General features: G+C 48.1%; 1 protein-coding gene across 4 annotated transcripts in view; it reads left to right on the top strand.

Annotated features, from left to right (window-relative positions):
* The window catches only part of TOX2 (TOX high mobility group box family member 2), a 154,928-nt gene that overhangs the window by 70,307 nt on the left and 64,100 nt on the right, over window positions 1-20,521 (top strand). For all 4 annotated transcript variants that reach the window (XM_054218434.1, XM_054218435.1, XM_054218437.1 and 1 more), the window contains exon 3: window positions 19,957-20,202. In XM_054218434.1, the coding sequence (XP_054074409.1) occupies window positions 19,957-20,202 (246 nt within the window). The remainder of the gene's footprint in view (window positions 1-19,956; window positions 20,203-20,521) is intronic.

Consider the following 20,521-nt stretch of genomic DNA (forward strand, 5'->3'; position numbering starts at 1 on the left):
AAATTAATGACAGTGCGGGGAGCTACAGCCACCTTCCTCGAATTCTGCTAACGCTCCAGACTAGACAGAGCTCATCTTGGCAGCCTCTGCTATAAAACATGCCATCAAACCTTGTCATAATACTGGCAGGCGCGTTGTCCTCCCACCTTCTGGGCCTCCCACCAATCTTGACTGAATTGCAGCAAAATGTCAACAATTGATAAAATAAATCTGGGTCTGGGGCAGATCCGCGCTGGGTGAGTGCGGGGAGTCCCCTTCCCTGCCGGGGGCTGTGGAGCCAGAACGCGGTGGCTGCACAGTCCTGAAGCGGCCATGGAGCCCCAGGCAGCATGAGGGCAATTAGGTGCCGCTAACGAAGACACAGGTTGTCCTCCCCGTGTTCTTGTGCCTTCCTTCCTCGTAGGAAGCTATAAAGCAGGACCAATGTGACTTTCCCCCACGTGGTTTTCCCTCCCTCACCGACTTTGGCAGAGATGCTCTGTCACTAGCAGCGAAGTGACAACATGCGAATCCTTGGGCATGACGTTTTCTCATGTTGGTTGATCCCTGACCTACAAGGACATGTAAATGTGAAGAAATTTCCAGCAATTTGTTTCTCCCTGAAGCTCATAAGGTGCAGCAGGTTGCTTATGGTCACCACCCCCACTGTCTCAGACCTGGGTTTGCTCCAGAAGAAAGGCTGGGAGAAACCAGGGGACCATATACGTGGCTGAGCGATACCTTAGGGTGATCCTTCTCTTGGGTCTTGTTGTGGTAAAGGCTGCACAGCAGAGTGGGGAAGGAAAAATGAAAGCCCTCCATGAGGTTATTCTTCATGCAGTTTCCGCTCCAGTTCCCTAGTGAAGTTTTGTGTTTCTAAGGAGTCTGATCAGTCTTTGCATATCAAGAAACTTGTGTTTGTTTTAAATTTGATGAGACATGTCTCAAGGTCTTCATCGTCTACTGATTTTGGCTATTGACTGGCTTGATCTATTGATCACAGGAACAGATGATGGTCAGGGGATGGTCAGTGTTAGTGAAAGTCACTGATATAAGTAGAAGAGTTTAAAAAAGGGGCACCCTGTTCCCCAGGCTCTGATGCTCCTGCATTTCCAGCAGTCTTGTGCTCCTTGGGCTTCACTCTCTTGCCTCTCTACAGCACCCGGTCTCTTCCAGTCTGCAAATAGTCTGTGGTTTTTGAAGTCTAGAGTCACCCCCAACAGGGGCAGAGTACATCTTACAGTAAACAACTGATGACTCCCCAATCCCTTTACAATGATATATTGCAAATGTTACTAGAACGTATATATAGAAGGCCCCTAGTGAAGAGAAGCGAGAGCCTCATACGGACTCAAAGTTGCAAGAGAGGATTAACCAGAGTTGGGGAGTGCAGTGGAAGCTGGGAGCGCACGCTGCAGCCGGCAGCCGTGCTCAGATACAGATTTTGCTCTTTCCCTGCTGTTCTTTGAGTAATACTGTATAATTTCCTATGTTGTGCTAGAGAATAAAAAATAGAGGTAAGACATTGATAGATATTAAATGCCTTTCTCAGCAGACGATTCAGGAAGAATCTCATGTACTATTTTAGAGTGAACAATAGAGTGTTACATGTCATTTATTATAATCAGCCGTTAATGGAAACCCTTCCAGGCGGGATTTTGGAGGTGAGCACAACTACAGCTGATGATCCAGGCTTGTGAATTTTGCATGAACTCCTATGTGACAGTGAAATTTTTGAAAGGTGCAGTCAGGAAGCGATTCCTGGAACTTAGTCATAGCAAGAGAAGCTTCTATTGCTGGCAGAGGGTCAGCTGTAGTGCTTAAATAAAATAATAATAAAGAAGCCCCTTGGTATTACAGGCAGAACGAACATCATCTTCAACCCTTGGTCTCAAAGGACTCGTAAGTTGTTAACAATAAGGTGTTTGAGAAACAGCCGACGAGCATCATGGAGGGAAAAGATAACGTAACTGAGCAGTTCCTAGGCCAAAATGGATGGTCTCTGGTTCTATTGAATTTTAAAAAGGAAAAAAAAGTAAGGAAAAAAAAAAAGAAATAGCATCTTATACAGTTGAAGATATCTGTCAGGTGACACAGAGCACCTTGTAGGGACCAAAACCTCTGAAATTGTCACAGCGGTTGAATTTCATGCGTAGGCATTTCACCACGGAACTGCAGTTCCTGAAGAGATTTAGGTTTAGGGGCAAAGGCAGAGAGGGCAGTAGCAGGACGATGTGTATCTTACTGAGAAGCAGCATTTGCTGCTGCATCTTGATCCAGTTTTACATATAGACAATATTGATACCAAGAGGAGCTCTGATAGAGGGTTGGACATGGGTGTATCTTGGTGCCGAAAGGCCGTGATGCCCACCAGTGGGGCTGATGGAAATGTGGACCCGGGATCCCAGAAATGCCCTCTGTGTGCTCGAGGGTGATGGAGTAACTGGGACTGCTTCAGAGTGCCGTGGGGCACAGCTGAGGTCCCGTCAGACTAAATAACACTGAAGGGGATCTGCTGGCCTGCGCGATGACGCCTGTGGCATGAGGCATGGGCTGGCTGTCCAGCAATGCTGATGAGCTCCTAAAGCCGACAGCTCATAAAATAGCAGCAAAATATAGAGGAAGGTGGTGTGCAGTATCCTTTAGCCAACAAAATGTCACTTTATCAAAGATTTCCCACTGTGCTAAACACTGTTGTAAAGGGACTACACATGGTGTAGGCAGAGCTGCTGCCTTTGATGGTCAACATGGCCCAGGGCAAGGTGGACACCTACACGTGGGGAACCTGGGGCAGCTCTGGAGGGAGCAGGTCACCTTTGAAGCATAGCTATCACGTTAATATGGTGGTTATGTCTGCTTTAAACCCCCTGATGGTGCCCCTCCAGTGCCGCGTTTTCCTGGGAGGTTGTTGGGTTGGCCTTGAGTGGTGGCTGTCACTTCAGGCAAAGGCAATCCCGGAGCTTTTACACACAAGCTGTTTCTGCCTTCAGATCCTCAAGTTCCTCGCACTGCACTAATTCCTCACTGCTTGTCTCCTGAATTACCTGCTGTGACACAGTGTGATTGGGAGCCAGGTCTTTACATGCTAACGATTGATGCTGAGCTCTGATAATGCGATAACATCGCCATTGGTTAGCTGTGACGAGCAAGATTTTCTGCTGCGTCCTGTTGGGGGGGTTGGTTTTGGCTCCTGCAGAGGTTGGTTTGCTTCTGTAATGGACCTCTGGGGAGTGGCTTTGGAAAATTGTGTTTATTTGTGGAAATGGAGCACCGTGGGCTGCAGGAATATAGAAAAAAAACCCCGCCTGTTGCTCTTGGGATTTCCTTTCCCAACTGATTGATTTCTTCTTCTCCTCTCATCGGAGCCCCAGCCCAAGCCGGTGTTTGGGTCTACCGTCACAACAGAGTGATTAACAGGGGAGACACTTAATTCCAGCAGGAAAGCATTATTTGCCACTTCAGGGTTTGGACGAAGGCCTGTGCAGAAAGGAAGAACCCTGCACGGCCTCAGATGTCTGTAGAATGAGCCCTTGGCTCCCTGTTGGCTCTGGGGCTGCCCTGGGCACGTGCGGGGTCAGCCCCACGGTGGCCTGACCCCCTCAGCAGAGCATCTCGGGGCTCTGCAAGTACTGGAGGATGATGAGGGTTGTGCATCCCGAGTACGGCTATCTGGCTCCTCACGCTCGGAGTCGGGTCTTTGCTCCAACCTCTCTTTGTGCTGTTGGACCCACCGTGGACCCGAAGTGGTGTCCAGCAGTTCTCGGGCAGCTTGCCTGAGAGTGTGAAGTGGTACCCAAACCAAAGTGGTGGGACCTCATGGGGACCCAAGCCATGAGAATGGGCTGGCTTGGCGCCTGCACACCATGGGTCAGTTGTGTTAGCTCTTATGCTTCTCCTGCAGGATTTGTTCAGTAGACCCCTGGGCATTCCACGTCTTGAAGCCTGAGCAGCTCAGAGTGGGTGCGGCCGGCAGGTACCTGGGCAGAGGAGCGTGGGTTCCATGGATAACCCAGGAGGGGAACCCAGGAGAAGAACCCCCATGCATCGGGGAGCATGCACCATGGGTGCCCGGGAGAGGGGAGTGTGCTGATGCCGGTGACCAGGGAGGAGGCGAGCGTGCGGTGTGGGTACCAGGGGCAGGGAGCATGCGTTGAGGGTACCCAGGGAGGGCAGTGTCCATGCCACCAGCCCTGTGTGGTTCTGCTCCTTTGGGCAAGGATCCTTTGGACCTTTCCTTACCAGGTGTGATGCACCAGGCCAGGCTGGTCAGAGCTGTGATGGGAACCAAAAATCAGAGACAGTTTGGGATGTGCAAGGGGTTATCTCTGGCATCGGACCCAGCTGAAGGACCACTATCACAGCAGCCTCAGCTCCTGGCGGTGGGGTAGAAGGTGGCAAAGCTGACCCAGAGCTCTGTGTTTGTCCCATGCACCCATCACCCATATCACGGCTCTGCCGAGGACCATGCTGGGTTTCGCTCATCGGTGGCACCGCTTTCGTGATCAGTAGCCTCTGAGCAAGCCTGAATTAAATTTATCTCAAACTAGGAAATCCATCAGCAGCCATCAAAAGCGTCTGAGATGATGCTGTATAGCTCAGGTCTATACATCTGTGTACACTGTAAAGGGCAAAATATGACTTGGCTTTTATTACTTTAATTAAAACATGAGTGAAGAGTATGAGATTCATATTAAATTGTATTTTCCTGGCTGCTGTGTGAAGGAGCTAACTGATCTGATTACCATGAAGATTACAAACTATCAAAGTGAAAAAGAGCTTTTTGCAAGTATTTCATATTAAACCTTCAAACATAACACTTTAAGAATAATTATAGTTGTATTACTGGAAAATGATTCATGAATTCTGAATAAATATAAGACCCTTAAAGGGAAATGTTCCAAGACCACAGTTTTCGTTCCAATCTGATGAAATTTAGTATCATTTTGCAGCTGTAGAATAAAATTTAAAAAAAATATGTACATAGACTGTATTGAGTATATGTCAGACTAAACTAATGAGATTTTTTTCATCAACTCTAAGCACGCACCCAGACAAATGGAATAGCCATTCTCATTTTCTGTAATAGAAAGCACCAAAAGAGAAGGCAGAAAGGATCTTACTGCTCACAAGTCTTTATTCTACCCTTGATTGTTAAATAATATATTTTAAGTTCTCATCTCTCGACTGCAGAATGTTTGAACTGACGTTAATGGGTATGTAAGAGAAAAGAGCAAGCTTAAAAAAGTGAGGAAGGGCTAGGATTGGGAATTTTATTAGTATTCCCAGTGGGCTGTAATAAAGATACTTTTCACACAATACAAGGAATGTTTACAGCAGACAATTTAGTTTCCTTCCAACAATTATGAGAGAAATTGAATCTCAGGAAATGTTCGTTTTCTCTAAAATTAGACATAACAATAAAGATACCCCTGGAAGTTTATTAAGGAGGGAAGAAAAAAAAAAAAAAAAGCCATCAGTCTCTGGAAGACAATTTATTTTAAGAATTCCAGATGACTTCTAAACAAAACCAGACACCTACTGAGCTGAGGGCTCGTGTACCCCACGCTGGGCTTGAAGCTGCCGGCATCTCTCGAGGAGCTTTTTTTTTTTTCCCCCCCCAGGCTCCAGCAATTCCTAGTGCATTTTGGAAGCAAATACCCAAAAATGTACTTGTTTCCACCCCAGACCCGGCTGGAGGAGGATGCTCATCACTTCTGCAAGCAGATGGGGCACAGGGTAGTAGCAGGTCGTGCCCTTCTGCATGCGGGTCAGGATGCTTCAAGCCTGGGAGCCCACACGAGTATCAAAAGGCAGATGTGTGGTCCTCACCTGCCCACCCCTCATCCCAGGGCAGGTTTCCCTTCACGGGCCACGTGGAAGGGAAACATCGCCCTTTACCTCAAAAGTAGCGAAGCTGTAAGAGCCCCATTTCATCAAATCAGCAGGATGTTTGCTCACCCAAGTGTTAGAACGTTGAAAGCTCTGTGTTTCTGCATGAATATTTGCCATGCCTTCCTGCAGCTGCAGCTAACATCGATGCTTGTGCAAATGTTTCCTCCGAGGCCTTGCACAAGCGCAGAGCTCCGCGTGCAGTCGCGTGCGGGTTTCCATGCACAAAGGACTAGTTAGCCAAACTCTGTCAGCTCAGGCCTTTAAGTTTTGCCCCGAGAATATCGGTCGTGAAATGTCGAGAGAGGAGCTGCAGGGAAAGGATGGAAATTACTGGGCACTCGAACGCGACTTCAGGAATGAATTTATCATGCTCCCACAGAGATGCTGGGGATCAAAACGGGAAAGCCACTCTGTAAAATGCAGAAAACTCTGAAGCTCTTTGCGCAGCTCGTGCCATGGTGTTTAATTTTTTGAAACACTGCAATTTGAACATGCCGTGTAATTCTTCTACTTGCCCTAGTTTCGAGACTTCTGCATCAAGGATTGCTGCGACGCCCGTGTTAGAGACACCAGCTCTCTTCTACTTGTGTGTTTTTCCTTCTGGCCGTGCGATCCTTGATTGCCGACTTCTGCCTCACTCTGTTCCAGTCTGGAAAGAGATTCCTGTTCTTTGATATCAAGGTTAGGGATGGGAGGAGAGATGGTGAAAGCCGATGCAGTTTATCTTGCAGCCAAGCTTCTCTAGTAACCTTCCTTGAAAGGCTCTGTCCCGTTTTGATCATATTAGGGGCTAGACTGGGATGATGCTTTTTGGTAACACCAAGGAGGACTCTGGGGTCCCCGGTTTGGTACCAGTATTGGCAACAGAAGCACTCGGCTCTGAGTCGTCACAGGTTTGTGAAAATATCTAGGCTTTGTGTATGCTTGGATTTGAAAGATGGCAGCTGCAGCCCTTGAGTGCACTGGGCAAATGTGTGTTTTTACCATGGGGTTGATGTTTTGGCTTTGTTACCTGCAGCCCTGTTGTGCTCAGAGCCTCCTCCGCCTCTCCATCTCCATCTCTCTCTCATTTTGGCTCTCCCACCTCTGCCCCTTTCCCTTGGAACAATTCAGGTTCTACCTGGCACGTTGTAAACTAGTAAAAATAATAGAAAAAGCTCTCCAGCTGCTTAACGAATGAAGCGTTTCAGTTGTTTTGGCCTCTGGGTAGCTGGGGCTGGTTTTCTTTGGGTGCAGCTGCTAATGGAGTACCTCCTGCCTCTCACGCCGCGTGTATTGGGTTGGGTCCCTCGTGGTCATGCGATGAAGGTGGTGGTGGTGTTGATGTGAGCCCTCTTGCACCTTCATCTCCTCTGCAAAGCCCTTCCCCGTGTCAGCAAATGCTGTCTGTTGCCTCTAGAGCTGCCAGCGCCTGCAACAGTCCCGTCTCACCGCCAGCGTTGGAGGTGACCAGTGCTACAGGCTCTTGGCTGTGACCAGTGGCTTGGTGTCCCGGCTGTCCTTCTAGATGGAGAGTTGTCATAACTTTAGGGAAACATTGCTATTTTGATTATTAATTTGATGGTTTTCCTTTTTGCCTCCTGAAAGGACTATTCCAGCTATTCTCTTTGCCCAGGTTGCTTAATGCCTTAGAAGGTATTTGATGAGTAGCTGTGTTTTAGGACGTAGAGGAGTCCCTCACAGCAATGTGTGTGTTCCTGGCTTTTTTTAGATGCCATACATAAGCCTGTTTTTATTAAAGAAAAAAATAATTGTTAAAAGTGTTAAAGATAAAATCTGTTTGTTTCCCAAAATTCACATATTGGAGGCTTAAGTCTGAGATTTTCACACCTACGCTGGGGATTTGGATGCTTGGCCATGCACCATGTTACAGTTCTCACAATTTTGTCATGAGTCTCTTGGTGCTTCGTGCTTTCCCTAACAGCCCGGCACCTTTGCGCTCTTGTGACGTGACAGCTTCTGCTTTGGATAAGTGAGTAAATGAATAAAATTCTTGCACTCATGGTTGTGGAGGGGAGGAAGGCTTGTAATTGTGGCACTTGGAAGCTCGGTAAATGCAAAGGAGGTAGAGAGAGATCCCAGGTGATTATCTCCACATCTCATGGACTGGCACGTTGATGAGTTTTGCATATTTAGGATCTGCAAGGAGCGAGGCATCTTGATCCCATAGTTAATCTTTAATATCTCCTTTTGACCAAGCAAAGCCAGGTCGCGCTTAGCTGTAGAGAGACGTTGCCTGCCCTGGCTTTGGAGGCAGCACCCACCCAAGCTCAATCACCGCCACTGAGATCGGGTGGATGCTCTTGCTGTCTCATCTCAGGGTTTACTTTGGCAGAGCTGACTCGGCGCTCTCTGGCTTTGGCATTTCTCCCGCGTGCAAGAGCCAGATTCTGGGGCTGAGGGTCTTTGGGATAACGTGGGAGGCTGATTTATTGTGCTGGTGATTGCAGTTAATTTCCTTTTCCCATTTCGGCAACTTCCTGGCAGTCTGAAATGTTTTGCAGTGGATGGACGGGTTAAAGGATTTCAAGCTCCTTTTGGGGATAAAGAGGAGAGAGGGGAGGGAAGAAGGTGGCATTTTACAAAACATTGATATGCTCTTAATTTTAATAAAATAAGAAAAAAAAAAGGTAAGCAGCACCTTAGCTGCTAAGGCGACAGGAGCTTAAGAACCACTGAATAAATACATAAAACATATTTGCTGAAGGCATTTGTCGTTGGAAGTTTAAACATTAAACATGCCTGCTTCGTCTGATACCGTAATAAAGCAGAGATGTTCAAAGAGCCATTAGTGGTGCTCTGACTACGGCTTTACATCTTCACTATATACACCAAGGAAGCCGCATTATATCAGCGATGCCTCAGTGAGTTTTACCCCCAGAAGGGAACGTAAGTGAATTCTGGGAGGGATTTCAATGTGTCTTGGGCTTTTTTGTAGCGCATTTCCCCTTTCATATTGCTCGACGTGGATGTTTTGGTATTGTTCCTCTTGTAAAGTGCTGGGGCAGGTCCAGGGGAGGCAGCAGCTCTGCCATTGTCCCGGTATCCCCAGGCTTAGTAAAAGCTGTCTCAGGGCCTGATGAGACAAGTAAACAGGTTTGTGTATTTAGTTTTTTAAATTACAGGATAAGGAGGAACACAGATACTCAATCCATTAAGAAATAACTAGGTGGGTGATTCACTACCATTTGCGTAAATGGCACTAACTCTGGTCTGCCTGCACAATTTATTAATACTTCACGGGAGGAAAAAAAAATTATTTTAATCTCATAATGGATGATGAGCTGTGAAATTGCTTCTCCAGCAGCTGGGCACCCTGGGGGAGGTGCTAGATTGCACCACATTATGCAAGCTCTCCCCACATCTCTGCCTTCCTCGTGCTAATCAGACATGTCAAATCTGGGCGATGGGGAGGGGGGATGCCACTGCTTCTGTTGGATTTTATTGCTTGCTTTTTTTTAAAAAAATATATGTGGTATATGTGGTCTTCTTGTCAATTTGCTTTGGGGTCCCAGGTCTGACTTTGGAAGCGTGTGGGCTCAAACCTGAGCGCGTTTGTGGTGAGTGACACTTTGGGCTGATCCCTGCCGCCGCTGGCCACGCTGGCCTGGCTCGCAATGTTAAATAACTAGAAATTTAGCAAATCTGCTAGGGCTGACCCAGCTTGTGATTTCATCTGGCTGCTACCCTGGCTTTGTAGGCAAGAGTACCAAGAAATGTCACCGTTGAACAGCAGCTTTGCTCTTTGTAGGCTGGGACCGGGACCATGAGCAGCACTGTGAAGGTTCTCCGAGTGCCGTGAAGGTTGGTTTGTGTGCTACAAGGACAGCCTGGGGTAACGTGCTGCCGTTAGATAAGGGGAGGCAGCACACGTGGATGGTGATGAGAGTGAACCAGGGGCAGTTTAGGACCACTTAGGGCTCTAGTGAGGGGTTTGCGGTGTTTGCTCCCGCCGTTGTGTTGGCAGTGTGCTCCCAGTCGTCTGTGCATGTCTCAACCCCTTGCAAACACCAGCGCTGGTGGCTGCAGGGTGTCCTGGGGTGGGAGGACCACACAGGGCTTCATTTGAAAATTTGTCTTTACTGATGGGAGGAAAAAAAAAAACCCAATAATCAGAGCACATCCGTGAGAAAAAAGGCCAGTTGTGTTGCCATTATGGCTTTGCTGGAGAATCTTGGGGCAGACCTCTAGGTAACGTGGTGTTTGCCACAACACCCGTGGCACAGAGTGTGGCTCTGCTGGCCACGTGCAGTGGCCTAGGACATCTCCTTTGAGATAAAACTCGGAAAAACTTGCTACAAAGCATCCGTGCAAAGCGTGGCACAGAGGCTCTTTTTAATCCCTTAACCCCACACCTTCAGTTTGGAGCATAAGGGAAATAGTCTCTAAGACAAAAACCAAAAGGGGACAAATGTGGTACGGAATATAGTTTCCTTCCTGCTCCGGGTTCTTCTTGCTCGACTGAAGCCAGGTTGAATTAATTTCTTAGAGTGCTTTTTAGTAATTCTTCCTTGCGTGCCCTCCATTACTGTTTTCAGGCCGCCTTATCTCTTGACCTGCTTACAGTGCATTATACATCATTGTGTAACGTACCCTTGGCTCAACGCAAAATACCAAACCCGAACGGCCCAACAATGAATTCCTGTGAAGTGCGCTGATCTTATTATGCAAGTTCAGTATGCCATGAGACAAAAAAGGCAATTATGTAAAATCTGTACTCCTCAAATAATTCCCAGAAATGCATGATATTCTTGAGTAGAATATTATCATATTCCTTGTATCCGCTTCCAGGCGTGATACTAGGAAAGAAAAGAAAAGGGGTTATATTAGTCTGGCCCAGTCGGTCTAATTTTAGATCCCCATCGGCTCCTCTCTCCCTGGATGTACAGTCCCTTCAATATATTTTAAAAACGGGCAAAAATCATTTTAGAGAATTTGAAGGAGGCTGGTTGTGAGACAGATGACAGAGGATACACTTGGCTGACGTGGAGTGTAGCGTGCACATCTCCTGGCTTTCCCTGGAGCACAGCCACGTTTGCTTTGGAAAAAATAGGGAAGAATAGCCACAAAAACACGTAGAGAAACGGAACAGTTCTCTCGCCAGTGTGGGTAGGTAACTCAAACACAGGTGAAGCTAGATATTAGTATGGGTGATCCAGGAGTCCAGGAGCAGCTACACCTCCAACATGCCTTACAGTCCAGGCCCTGCTTATGAAGATACAACAAAGAGTTTTCACGAGCTCTGGTTATTGCCGACACTTGCGTTAAGCCAATATTGAATGCTTCGGAAAACGTTGTCAGCAGACTTGGAGCCTTAATATCCCATCTGCTTATTTGAAAGTTGAAGGTCTTTTTTACAGGGATGTGGTGTTGCTGTACAGAGTTCGGCCTCCCGAGCTGGAGATGGAGGTGTCCAGATGTAGCACCTCCACGTGTGCCATGACATTAATACCCTGGCATGGGGCAGAGGAGGTGACGCCTGGACATGCTCTGTCTCGTGAAAATGGCATTTCAGAGAAGTAACAACAGCAAATCTGCAAAGTGGTAGTTTTATGCACGTTTTGTCAGGAGCCTGGGGAACTCCCTACCACAAGGTGTTGATGTCAAGAGCACAATAGAGATGTAAGGAGGTGGAAGGGCCATACAAGCAGATGAAGCAGGTGAAAGAGAGAGCTGGATTGTTCTGTTCTCTGAGAAGCTTCCATAATTGTTCACTAGGGATTTGTATATCTCCCCCAAAATGCTGGCTCGTATTGGCTAATTTTTCGGTCATGTTTGACTAGACGAACTGCTCGTCTCGAGTTCTTGGGAGGACAATATGTGGTCGTGGGTTTCCATTCCTCCCTGCAAGGGGTTTTGAGAGGTTTTCTTCCCAGGATGTACTTGGTGGCATGAGAAGGTGGATCTGGAGGGAAGGTTGTCCCAGCAGGTTCAAGTGGAGCTCTCTTTTGGGACGTGCTGTGGCTCGGACAGTCCGTCCCTGCACTCTCTTACATAGCAATTGCTGCCTTGCAATGGAAGGAGGAAAGGCTTGAGGTATCAGAGGTGGATTACATTTTTCTTTCTCTTTATTCCTGGGGGTAACTACTTCCAAAACTCATTTTCGTCTGCGTCCCTGGGGAATTAGAGGTCTGTGTCTCGCTCTTCCCTCAGAAGGATAAACACAGCATTACTAATCCTTTATATACCATTGCATGCTGCACTGCTGCTTCCATGCATGTATATCTGCCTTTATGGTAACTGTAACCTTTTCTTGAACCAGAGATTTTCCTGAGCAGGAGCCCTTTGGGATCTGTGTGGGCTTTCCTGGATACATTTTTAATAAACACAATAATTTGACTGCGAGCCCATTACCTATCCCCTGTTTGTTCTATGGGATAGTCATTTCCATGCCTGCAAAAACCACTAACTCATAGGGCAATCAAGGGAAGAATGACAACCGGGACAAAATTGGTATGTGTTGTGATAAACCAGTCCATCTTCAGCATCATGCACCGTAACTTTTTATATTGCCTGTAAATAATGGCCTCAAAAAGATATTAAATCTTTAGAAAAAATCAAGCCTAATTGTAACTATATTTTTGTTTTCCATTTTGGTTTATGTACAGTATATGACTTTTGCAGAGACATTTTTATTCCAGGAAAATGACAGGCCAACAAGAAGCCATAATTGCACTGATTTTCAGAAGTGCCTGCATTACTACAGATCTGATGTACTGCAAGACATGAATCAGAAAAATTCTATTAAAAAATCTCTTGAATGGCTGACACAGGAGTATTATCCACGATGATTAATTTGACTTGGTCATTATGAACACAGACAAGTCTGACAAAATTGCATTTCATTCCCCACTGAATTCATAAAATCACTATACACATAATAAGAAGTTATAGTTCTCTGCTATCCACTATTCTTGACAGGATTCCAGTTTTGGATAAGATACTGATTAAAAAAAAAAAAAAGTGGAGGGAGAGAGGGAGTTGGGAGCCTTTTTAAAAGCCTACAACAGGGATGATTTCTTTTGCTATAAATTGTTCATAGAACTCCATTATTTTTAGCTTTTTTTTTTTGGCGAAGTGGTGATGCAGGTCAAGCGCAGCTCGGACAATATGAAAACTGACTGTAAGCTCTTATTTACATGGAAGGGAATGCGGCAGGAACGCAGACACGTGCTTCACATGGTGAATCCTGAGAAGGTACAGGCTGTAGCTGAGGGCACGGGGCAGGGACCATCACTGCTGCTGCCTCTGTTCAGCCTCAGCCACAAGCGAATCCTTCCCCAGGTTGAATCTCGAGCATTGTCCATCGTACCGATGATTTAATAATAACTGGTAGCTCGTTCTTCGTTTCCAACCCACGTAAATGAGGTACCAATGGACAGGTTGAAGCCAGAGAGTCCCAAGAATGTTGTTTCTGGCTTCGGTGGCAGGTAAAGCAAGAAAAACTTCTCTGCTGAGCAGCAGAATTGTGTGCATGCCTCCCAAAACTTTCTCTTTCTGAGTGAACTGAAATTTTCTGTTCCCTCTGAATATTCCTGGATGGTTCCCTTCACAGTCCCCCATCGTGCACCACATCGCAGCCATCCCTTCACCACTGTAGCAAGGAGATCAAAGATTATTAGGCAGGCATGAATGTTTAGGACCCTGGTATCTCCCTTCCCTGTGGTTTTATGAAACTTGTAGAAGAGAGGACTTTTTTGCGCTGTCAAATTTGGTTGAAACCATCTGGCAGGCCCAGCTTTTGGAAGACTCATGGCTGTGTTACTGCATGGGATTTGTGTCCATAGCAGATGGGACAAGGTCAACTCATGTAAAGTTAGAAGGTAAATGCCCAGCTCCATGCAAAGGTGAAGCCGTGCCGTAGTGCTGGGGTTGAGCTGGAGGCTGGTGTTCTCCTGTGGGTTGTCATGGCACACAGAGCCTGCACAACAGGAGGAAATGGTGAGAAACGGGGAAAGTGGAGGTGTGTGATTGCTCTGTGTGTGAACCAGCACTTGTTTGGCCTTTAGAAACCCACTGCTGCCCAGGTGGCCAAGAAGGCCAACAGCATCCTGCTTTGTATCAGGAATAGCGTGGCCAGCAGGAGCAGGGCAGTGATGGTCCCCCTGTACTTGGCACTGGTGAGGCCCCACCTCAAATACTGTGTCCAGTTTTGGGCCCCTCACTACAAGAAAGCCATTGAGATGCTGGAGCGTGTCCAGAGAAGGGCAACGGAGCTGGTGAGGGGTCTGGAGGACAAGTCTCATGAGGAGCGGCTGAGGGAGCTGGGGGTGTTCAGCCTGGAGAAGAGGAGGCTGAGGGGAGACCTTCTCGCTCTCTACAGCTCCCTGAAAGGAGGGGGTAGCCAGGGGGGGTCAGTCTCTTCTCCCAAGTAACGTGCGATAGGACAAGGGGAAGCAGCCTCAAGTCGCGCCAGGGGAGGTTTAGACTGGATTTTAGGAAAAATTTCTTCACGGAAGGGGTTCTCAAGCATTGGAACAGGCTGCCCAGGGAAGTGGTGGAGTCACCATCCCTGGAGGTATTTAAAAGGCGTGTAGAGGGCGGAGGGACATGGTTTGGTGGTGGATTTTGTCAGTGTTAGGTTGATGGTTGGACTCGATGATCTGAAAGGTCCCTTCCAACCTAGGCGATTCTATGATTCTGTGATTCTACTGCAGGCAGGGTAGAGGAGCACAGAGGCAGGCAGACCCCAGCTTTCCGGCAGGTTGCCTGCTGCTCTGCGGTGCTCCCAACCTCCCCGGTGTGGCTGCCTGTACTGAAGATTGTGCAGACGCTTCCAATGCACATTTGTGTTCATGCAAGAACTCAGTTTTCCCTTTTCAACCACATTCCTATAATCAAAAACCTGAGCATGTGAAAATTGATGTAAAAGGGGCCGGGAACACTTCAAAGACAATTTGTAGATTGTATGTGACTGACTGTTAATAAATACTTCTTTACAGTATTTATCCAACTCTACCCAAGTAATTCATTGGCCCTGCTATTCACACGCTGGATCTCCGTGTGCGAAGATGAGGCGAATCAATTTCCATTCCTAAGACCCAGAGCTGCTGACACGGAAAATCAGCGCTACTTCACTTCCTGGCACGGGGGTTTGGGAATCCCAGGTGCGAGCGCAGTCCTCCAGCATCCCCTCCCCTTGCAGAGCAGTGGTGCCGAGGGGGTCCGTGTCCCTGCCCACAATCCCCCAGGTCACCCCACAACAAGCATCGGGACGTTTCCTTCGCTGTCCCCAGAGCGTTTCTCTGGAGTTTGCAACATCTAAGTGACTTCCGCCTTCTCCTGCCACCTGAACTAACTTTTCTGTCCCTGTGGATTCTGTGCTTTGCGCGGAGCAGAAAACCTTTGTGGTTCACGTGCTGGAGAAATAGATCAAAATCCCTTTCTTGCAAATATGATTGTGCCTGTTCTGAGTGATGTGTGTGGTGGGAGAGCAGTTTGGAGGCCTTTGAGGAGATACAGGGTAGCTTGCCTTCATTAAACTTTGCGTTTCATTTATTCAGTGTGTTTGGACTCTTCTCCTCTTTATATGGCCCGAGTTCTTCTCTCAACCTGGTGTGCCCTGCAGCTTGTGTGAACGCTGGCACGTGGTGAATCCTTACATATGTGTCTAAGAGAAATAGGGACAGTTTCTGTATGACAAAGCAATGGGCTTATCTGGCTTCTGACCCGATCATCCAGCTTTGGTGCAGTCAAGATACCCCAGTTGTTTTTCTGCGGCCCCGTCCTCAGTCTGCGCTGGTAGAGCTCATGGTACTGTAGGTGAGGAGCGCTCTCCTTGGGGACACAGCCCTCGGGCCCCAGGTCCTGCTGCCGTCCCCGTGTCCAGCTGGGCTCGGGTGGGAGGGTGGCGATTGCCATTGCTGCTCGTGGGACAGCGTGGGCAACCTGTAACCTCCCTGTCCTTTCTCTTCATTCATGCCAGCAGCTCAAGGTGTAGCCCTCGGTCATACCTCTTAGCTTCACAAATAGCAACGTTTGCCTCACTTCGCAGACTTGCCAGGCTGGTTTGGGTCTGCTTAGACCTGTCTAGTCTCTGAAGAGCCTAGAGGGTCATCTTCCTACAGCAGTAAACTCTTGCGTTAGCTGGAGGAAAAACCTAGTTAGTAGATGAGGGATGGTACAGAGTCCATGGTGGTTTGTGTCGTCTGGATGATTAGGGTGGGATGGATCACACCAGCCTATGTATTTCCCAGTACCGTACCAAGAATAAATGTTCTTTCTTAGGCTCATATTTACTGTTGGATGTTGTTTGACAGGACAAATATTTACCTGCAATAATACTGCAAATCTCTGTCCTTCTCACTGTGAATAATATTTCTCTGAATCAATGCTTGGCTGCAACTCCTGGATCCTCGCAGATAATCACACAGAACATGACTCGGTGGAGAATTGGGGTCACTGGACATTTGCCATGCTGCTGAGGAGAACAATCTCCCAGGTCCTTGGTCAAGGCATGGCATCTCTGATTAATACCAATGCACGCTGCAGAGATGGTCCTGGCCGGCTGTAGAGTGTTTTGTAAAGAAGAACAGCACTTCCCTCCTCTCCCAAGAGGGGGAAGGCAGGAGAAAGCTAAAGCCTTAATTTGTAGATGTGCTCAACACTTGTAGCTCCCTCCCAAGCCACCTGCACGGCGAATTCTTCGTGTCCTTTAAAACAGGCTTGTGGTTATGGCTTTGGCGGAATCACAGCTGGTCCCTCAAGAGCTGCACTGCGTTAAGGCATGGACCTCCCTTAGTCTCAGGTCAGCTGGGGGTGTGGAGCCACATGGCCACTGCGCAGGGGTGGGCGGATGGATCCGGAACAGCCCCTCTTTGCTGTGCTTGCTGGGAACGCTTCCCTGGGCTCCGGTCCCCGGTTAGGTAGGAAAAACTCTCTTTAAATATGATTTTGCTGCTGTTGGAGGTTGGTCGTACCTGCTGCGATGCCGTCCTGCAGCATCGCCGTGCAAGCATGGGGCATAGCCCCAGTGCTGTGCTCAGGGCAGTTCAGTCCTGGGGCACAGAGATGGGGGGGGCGGTCTGAGGGCAAGGAGGGAGTCAGAGAAGGGGCACTGTCCCCTCTCTACACGTGCCTGGCCCACCCCCTTGCTCCGTCTCACGGCAGAAGATGGGTTCGCCTCTCCAAGCATCACCCGTCTGCCCTGCAGCACAAGCCGAGAGAGGGGTTGCAAGAAGCTTGGTGTTTCAGCTGATTTCAGGGTTTTAATTGGAAGAGGAATAATGCGTAATCACCACAACTGTCATCTGTTTGACGGTGGAAAATCCTAGATCTTCCGCGGAGTTTTTTTGTGTGCTGTAATGGGCGGCCTTTTAGCAGAGCGAGCTTCTCCGCACTCGCGTTTGGAGTCCTGGTGGGATGAATGGGTTCAGACCAGCTCGCTAATCTAATTTGTAATGTATCCTTATAATGTATAATTGGCTGTTTAATTTAATTCCAATTAACATAAGAATAGCAAATATAATCTGCAGGCTAGCCTGCGTGGTGGTAGACAGGGGTGTTGGGTGTTCCTGGTTTGGGGCGACGGCGTTTGTGCACGTGGCGTGGGACCACCCTTTGTGGGGGCAGAGATGCCACCGTGTCAACAGGCAGTGTGTGACAATAAGTCACCCCCCTTTTCCCACCCTGCCGAGTGTCAGTATCTGTCTCATCTCCCTTCCTTATCTTTCTAGCCATCTATTTAAAACATATATAGAATAAACGCGGCGTGCTTTGGAAAATTGTTCGTAGTGGTAGGGTGTAAAAGCTGGCAGGCGCCGCGTCTGATTATGTTGATTGGATATTGTCTAATCTGATTTTGATTGTGTATAGCTTTGATTGTAATTTGATATGTCTGCACAATACTGTAGCTATTCGGAAAGCTTTGTGATTTAAACAGGTCGGGTTCTGGGGTGGTTTCGTCCCCCCCCGGCTGAAGAGAGCAGAGGCAGAAATGTGCAGAGGGGTTGACAAAACCGCCTCAAAGCCCTTGGGCGAGCTGCTCTGCAGCAACACAAGGCACATGTAGTTTTGAAGAGAGCTTTAGGAAACTTTGAGTGGGTTTTACATAATTTAGTTAAGTACGGCAAAGCCACTTGCTTATATACCTGATACCAAAAGAAACCAGTTGGAGGAACAAGTTTGCTGTGCAATGATTTATTTAAATCCCTTCCCGTAAAGCATGGAGTGAAATCCTCTTAAATAACTGAGAAAGAATCGGTGTACCTCGAAGAGCGCAGCCCGAACGGCAACCTAACTACTAGACGTATTAAATGGGATCTCTCTGTCTGCTGTTGTGTACATCCTTTCAGCCCCCTGCCTCCCCCGTATAACACTGCTGCCAGACAGAAGCTGGAAAAACAGCTGGGCTTGAATTTCCCCCTGAACAATAGGTTGGTACAAGAGATACCTCAGCCCGGGCTCCGTCTTGGATTTCGTGTATCCTCCTCTTTCCCCGCAGCCGGTGGGAATTTCAGGGGAAGGCGAAGGTTCGGGCGGGATGTGCAGTACCCGCTTTGTTCCCTGTCTATTTTTTGGGAGTGGAGGCGAGAGGCGGGGACTGAGCGAGGGACCCGCTCCCCAGAGGGACTCCCAGCTCTGACACCTGCAGGGCTGCATCTCTCCCACGGCAGCGCCGGAGCGATCCCGCTGGGAGCCCTTCCACCCGTACACACACACCCCCTTACCCCCTGCTGCCTCTCCCACTGACTTCTGTATTCCAGTTAATCGCGGGTTTTATTTTCTTTTATTAAGGGTTTTCTCCCCGCAGTCTGGGGTGATGGAGAGCGTGGATCCGAGTGTGAGCTCTGGGGCAATGGATTAATAAAGCCGACAGTGCTTAACTGGTTTTGCACACATCTGGGCTTTTGCTCTTAAATCAAGTATTAAGTCAAAATCCAACCGTGAAACTAGGTGATCTGAGAAATTTAGCTTAAAATCTATGTGTATAATACTATGGCTAATCAGAATTTCATATGCTATAATAATATGTGAAACAGTAGACGTTTAGAATAAGCCTCCTCTGCCAGAGACTCATTATATTCCGCTTCGATAATTAATAATTTTGGATAGATCCACGCGTACATTATGGAGCAAATATGTTTTTGTCTGAAGTGAAAACGATCGCACGGGTGCAACAGCGTATTCTTTCTCCATATAAATTGGAACGCTTAGAAATAAACAGGCGGCCCGAAGACATGGGCAGCACAAGGAGTACCGACGTCTCTGTGTGTCCATGGTCGCCTCGAGGGAGCACCGGTAGGGAGGTGAGGGAGTGCTTGTCCAAATAAAATTTGGATGAGGATATAAGGACAAATCTCCGTGTGTGGTGGAGTCGTGCCGGCTTTCTTTAAAGGGTTTACAAAACATGCGATGGCTGTGTTTCTGCGTCTTTCCCCGGTTGTAGCTTCTGTGCTGGACTTTGTGAGGAATCGATGGGAATTTTGTTCCCATGTCGTAGTTAATTCTACGGAGCTAATTCTCATAAAAACTCTTAAAAATACGAGCTCTTGAAAATACAGTAGATACTGTATGAGCTGAGCAGGGTGCCCAGAGAGGGGCTTTGCCTTAAAAATGCCGCGGCTGGTTGGGAAACGGCTGTACCCTTTTGTGGCCACGGGCTCTGCGAGCATCGCTCACTGGCTCCCGTCCGGGTGGGGAGGGCTCTGCTGAGGTTTTGGTGAGCTAAAGAAGCACTGGAGGGATGGAGGATGGGAGAGGGGAGCAGTGCAGGTGCCCCAGGCAGATCTGAGGTGTGTGAGAACCCATGGTGTCCCTGAAGGATGGTGCAGCCCTGCCACACGCGCTGCCTGGCTCCTGCGTAGTTAGGACCTGCTGGTGTCCAGGACTGGAGATGTCCATCCCTGGAGGTATTTAAAAGACCGGGTAGACGTAGTGCTTAGAGATATGGTTTAGTGGTGGTTTTGTCAGTGTTGGGTTGGTGGTTGGACTCGATGATCTGAAAGGTCCCTTCTGACCTAGGTAATTCTGTGTTTAAAACAAAACCATTTTCACTGGAATGTACTTTTGTGTTTCTTACACAAATAATCACTTTGCTGAAGCAACGAGGCAGTGACGCATTGCAAAATGTTTTTTCTGTTTTAGACGTATAACAGTCAGAATGACAATAATGAAGACTATGAGATCCCTCCCATAACGCCTCCTAATCTCCCTGACCCTTCCCTCCTGCACTTGGTGGACCACGAAACTGGATATCACTCCCTGTGCCACAGCCTCCCTCCCAACAGCCTGATACCAGCCTACCCCTACCAGAACATGGACCTGCCAGCCATCATGGTCTCCAACATGTTGAGTCAGGATGGGCATCTTCTCTCCAGCCAGCTACCCACGGTCAGTGCCTTTCCTCTCCTACTGTCTTCCATTAAAGCCGCTCCGTACGTCGTGTTGTGAGTTCAGTTGAATGTAGAAGGATGTTATTGATGAGATGTTGGCACTGGGGGTTGGGAAGAGCTGGTGACCAGCCTCGCTGCTCTGCTGCCCGCCAAGGTCGGGGTGCAGTGGGAGAGGCTGCAGTCACGTGCATGGCCATGCTGATGGTGTCAATTTTATGTTTCCAGTTTGGTGTCTTCCTGAGCCTTATTAACGACTCAAGAGCAGGGGGGGAGATTGTTTTTAATATCCTCACTGAACTGTGCGAAGTGCATGTGCT

Source organism: Rissa tridactyla, chromosome 12, assembly GCF_028500815.1.
Source record: "Rissa tridactyla isolate bRisTri1 chromosome 12, bRisTri1.patW.cur.20221130, whole genome shotgun sequence".
In the NCBI taxonomy this organism is placed as follows: Eukaryota; Metazoa; Chordata; class Aves; order Charadriiformes; family Laridae; genus Rissa; species Rissa tridactyla.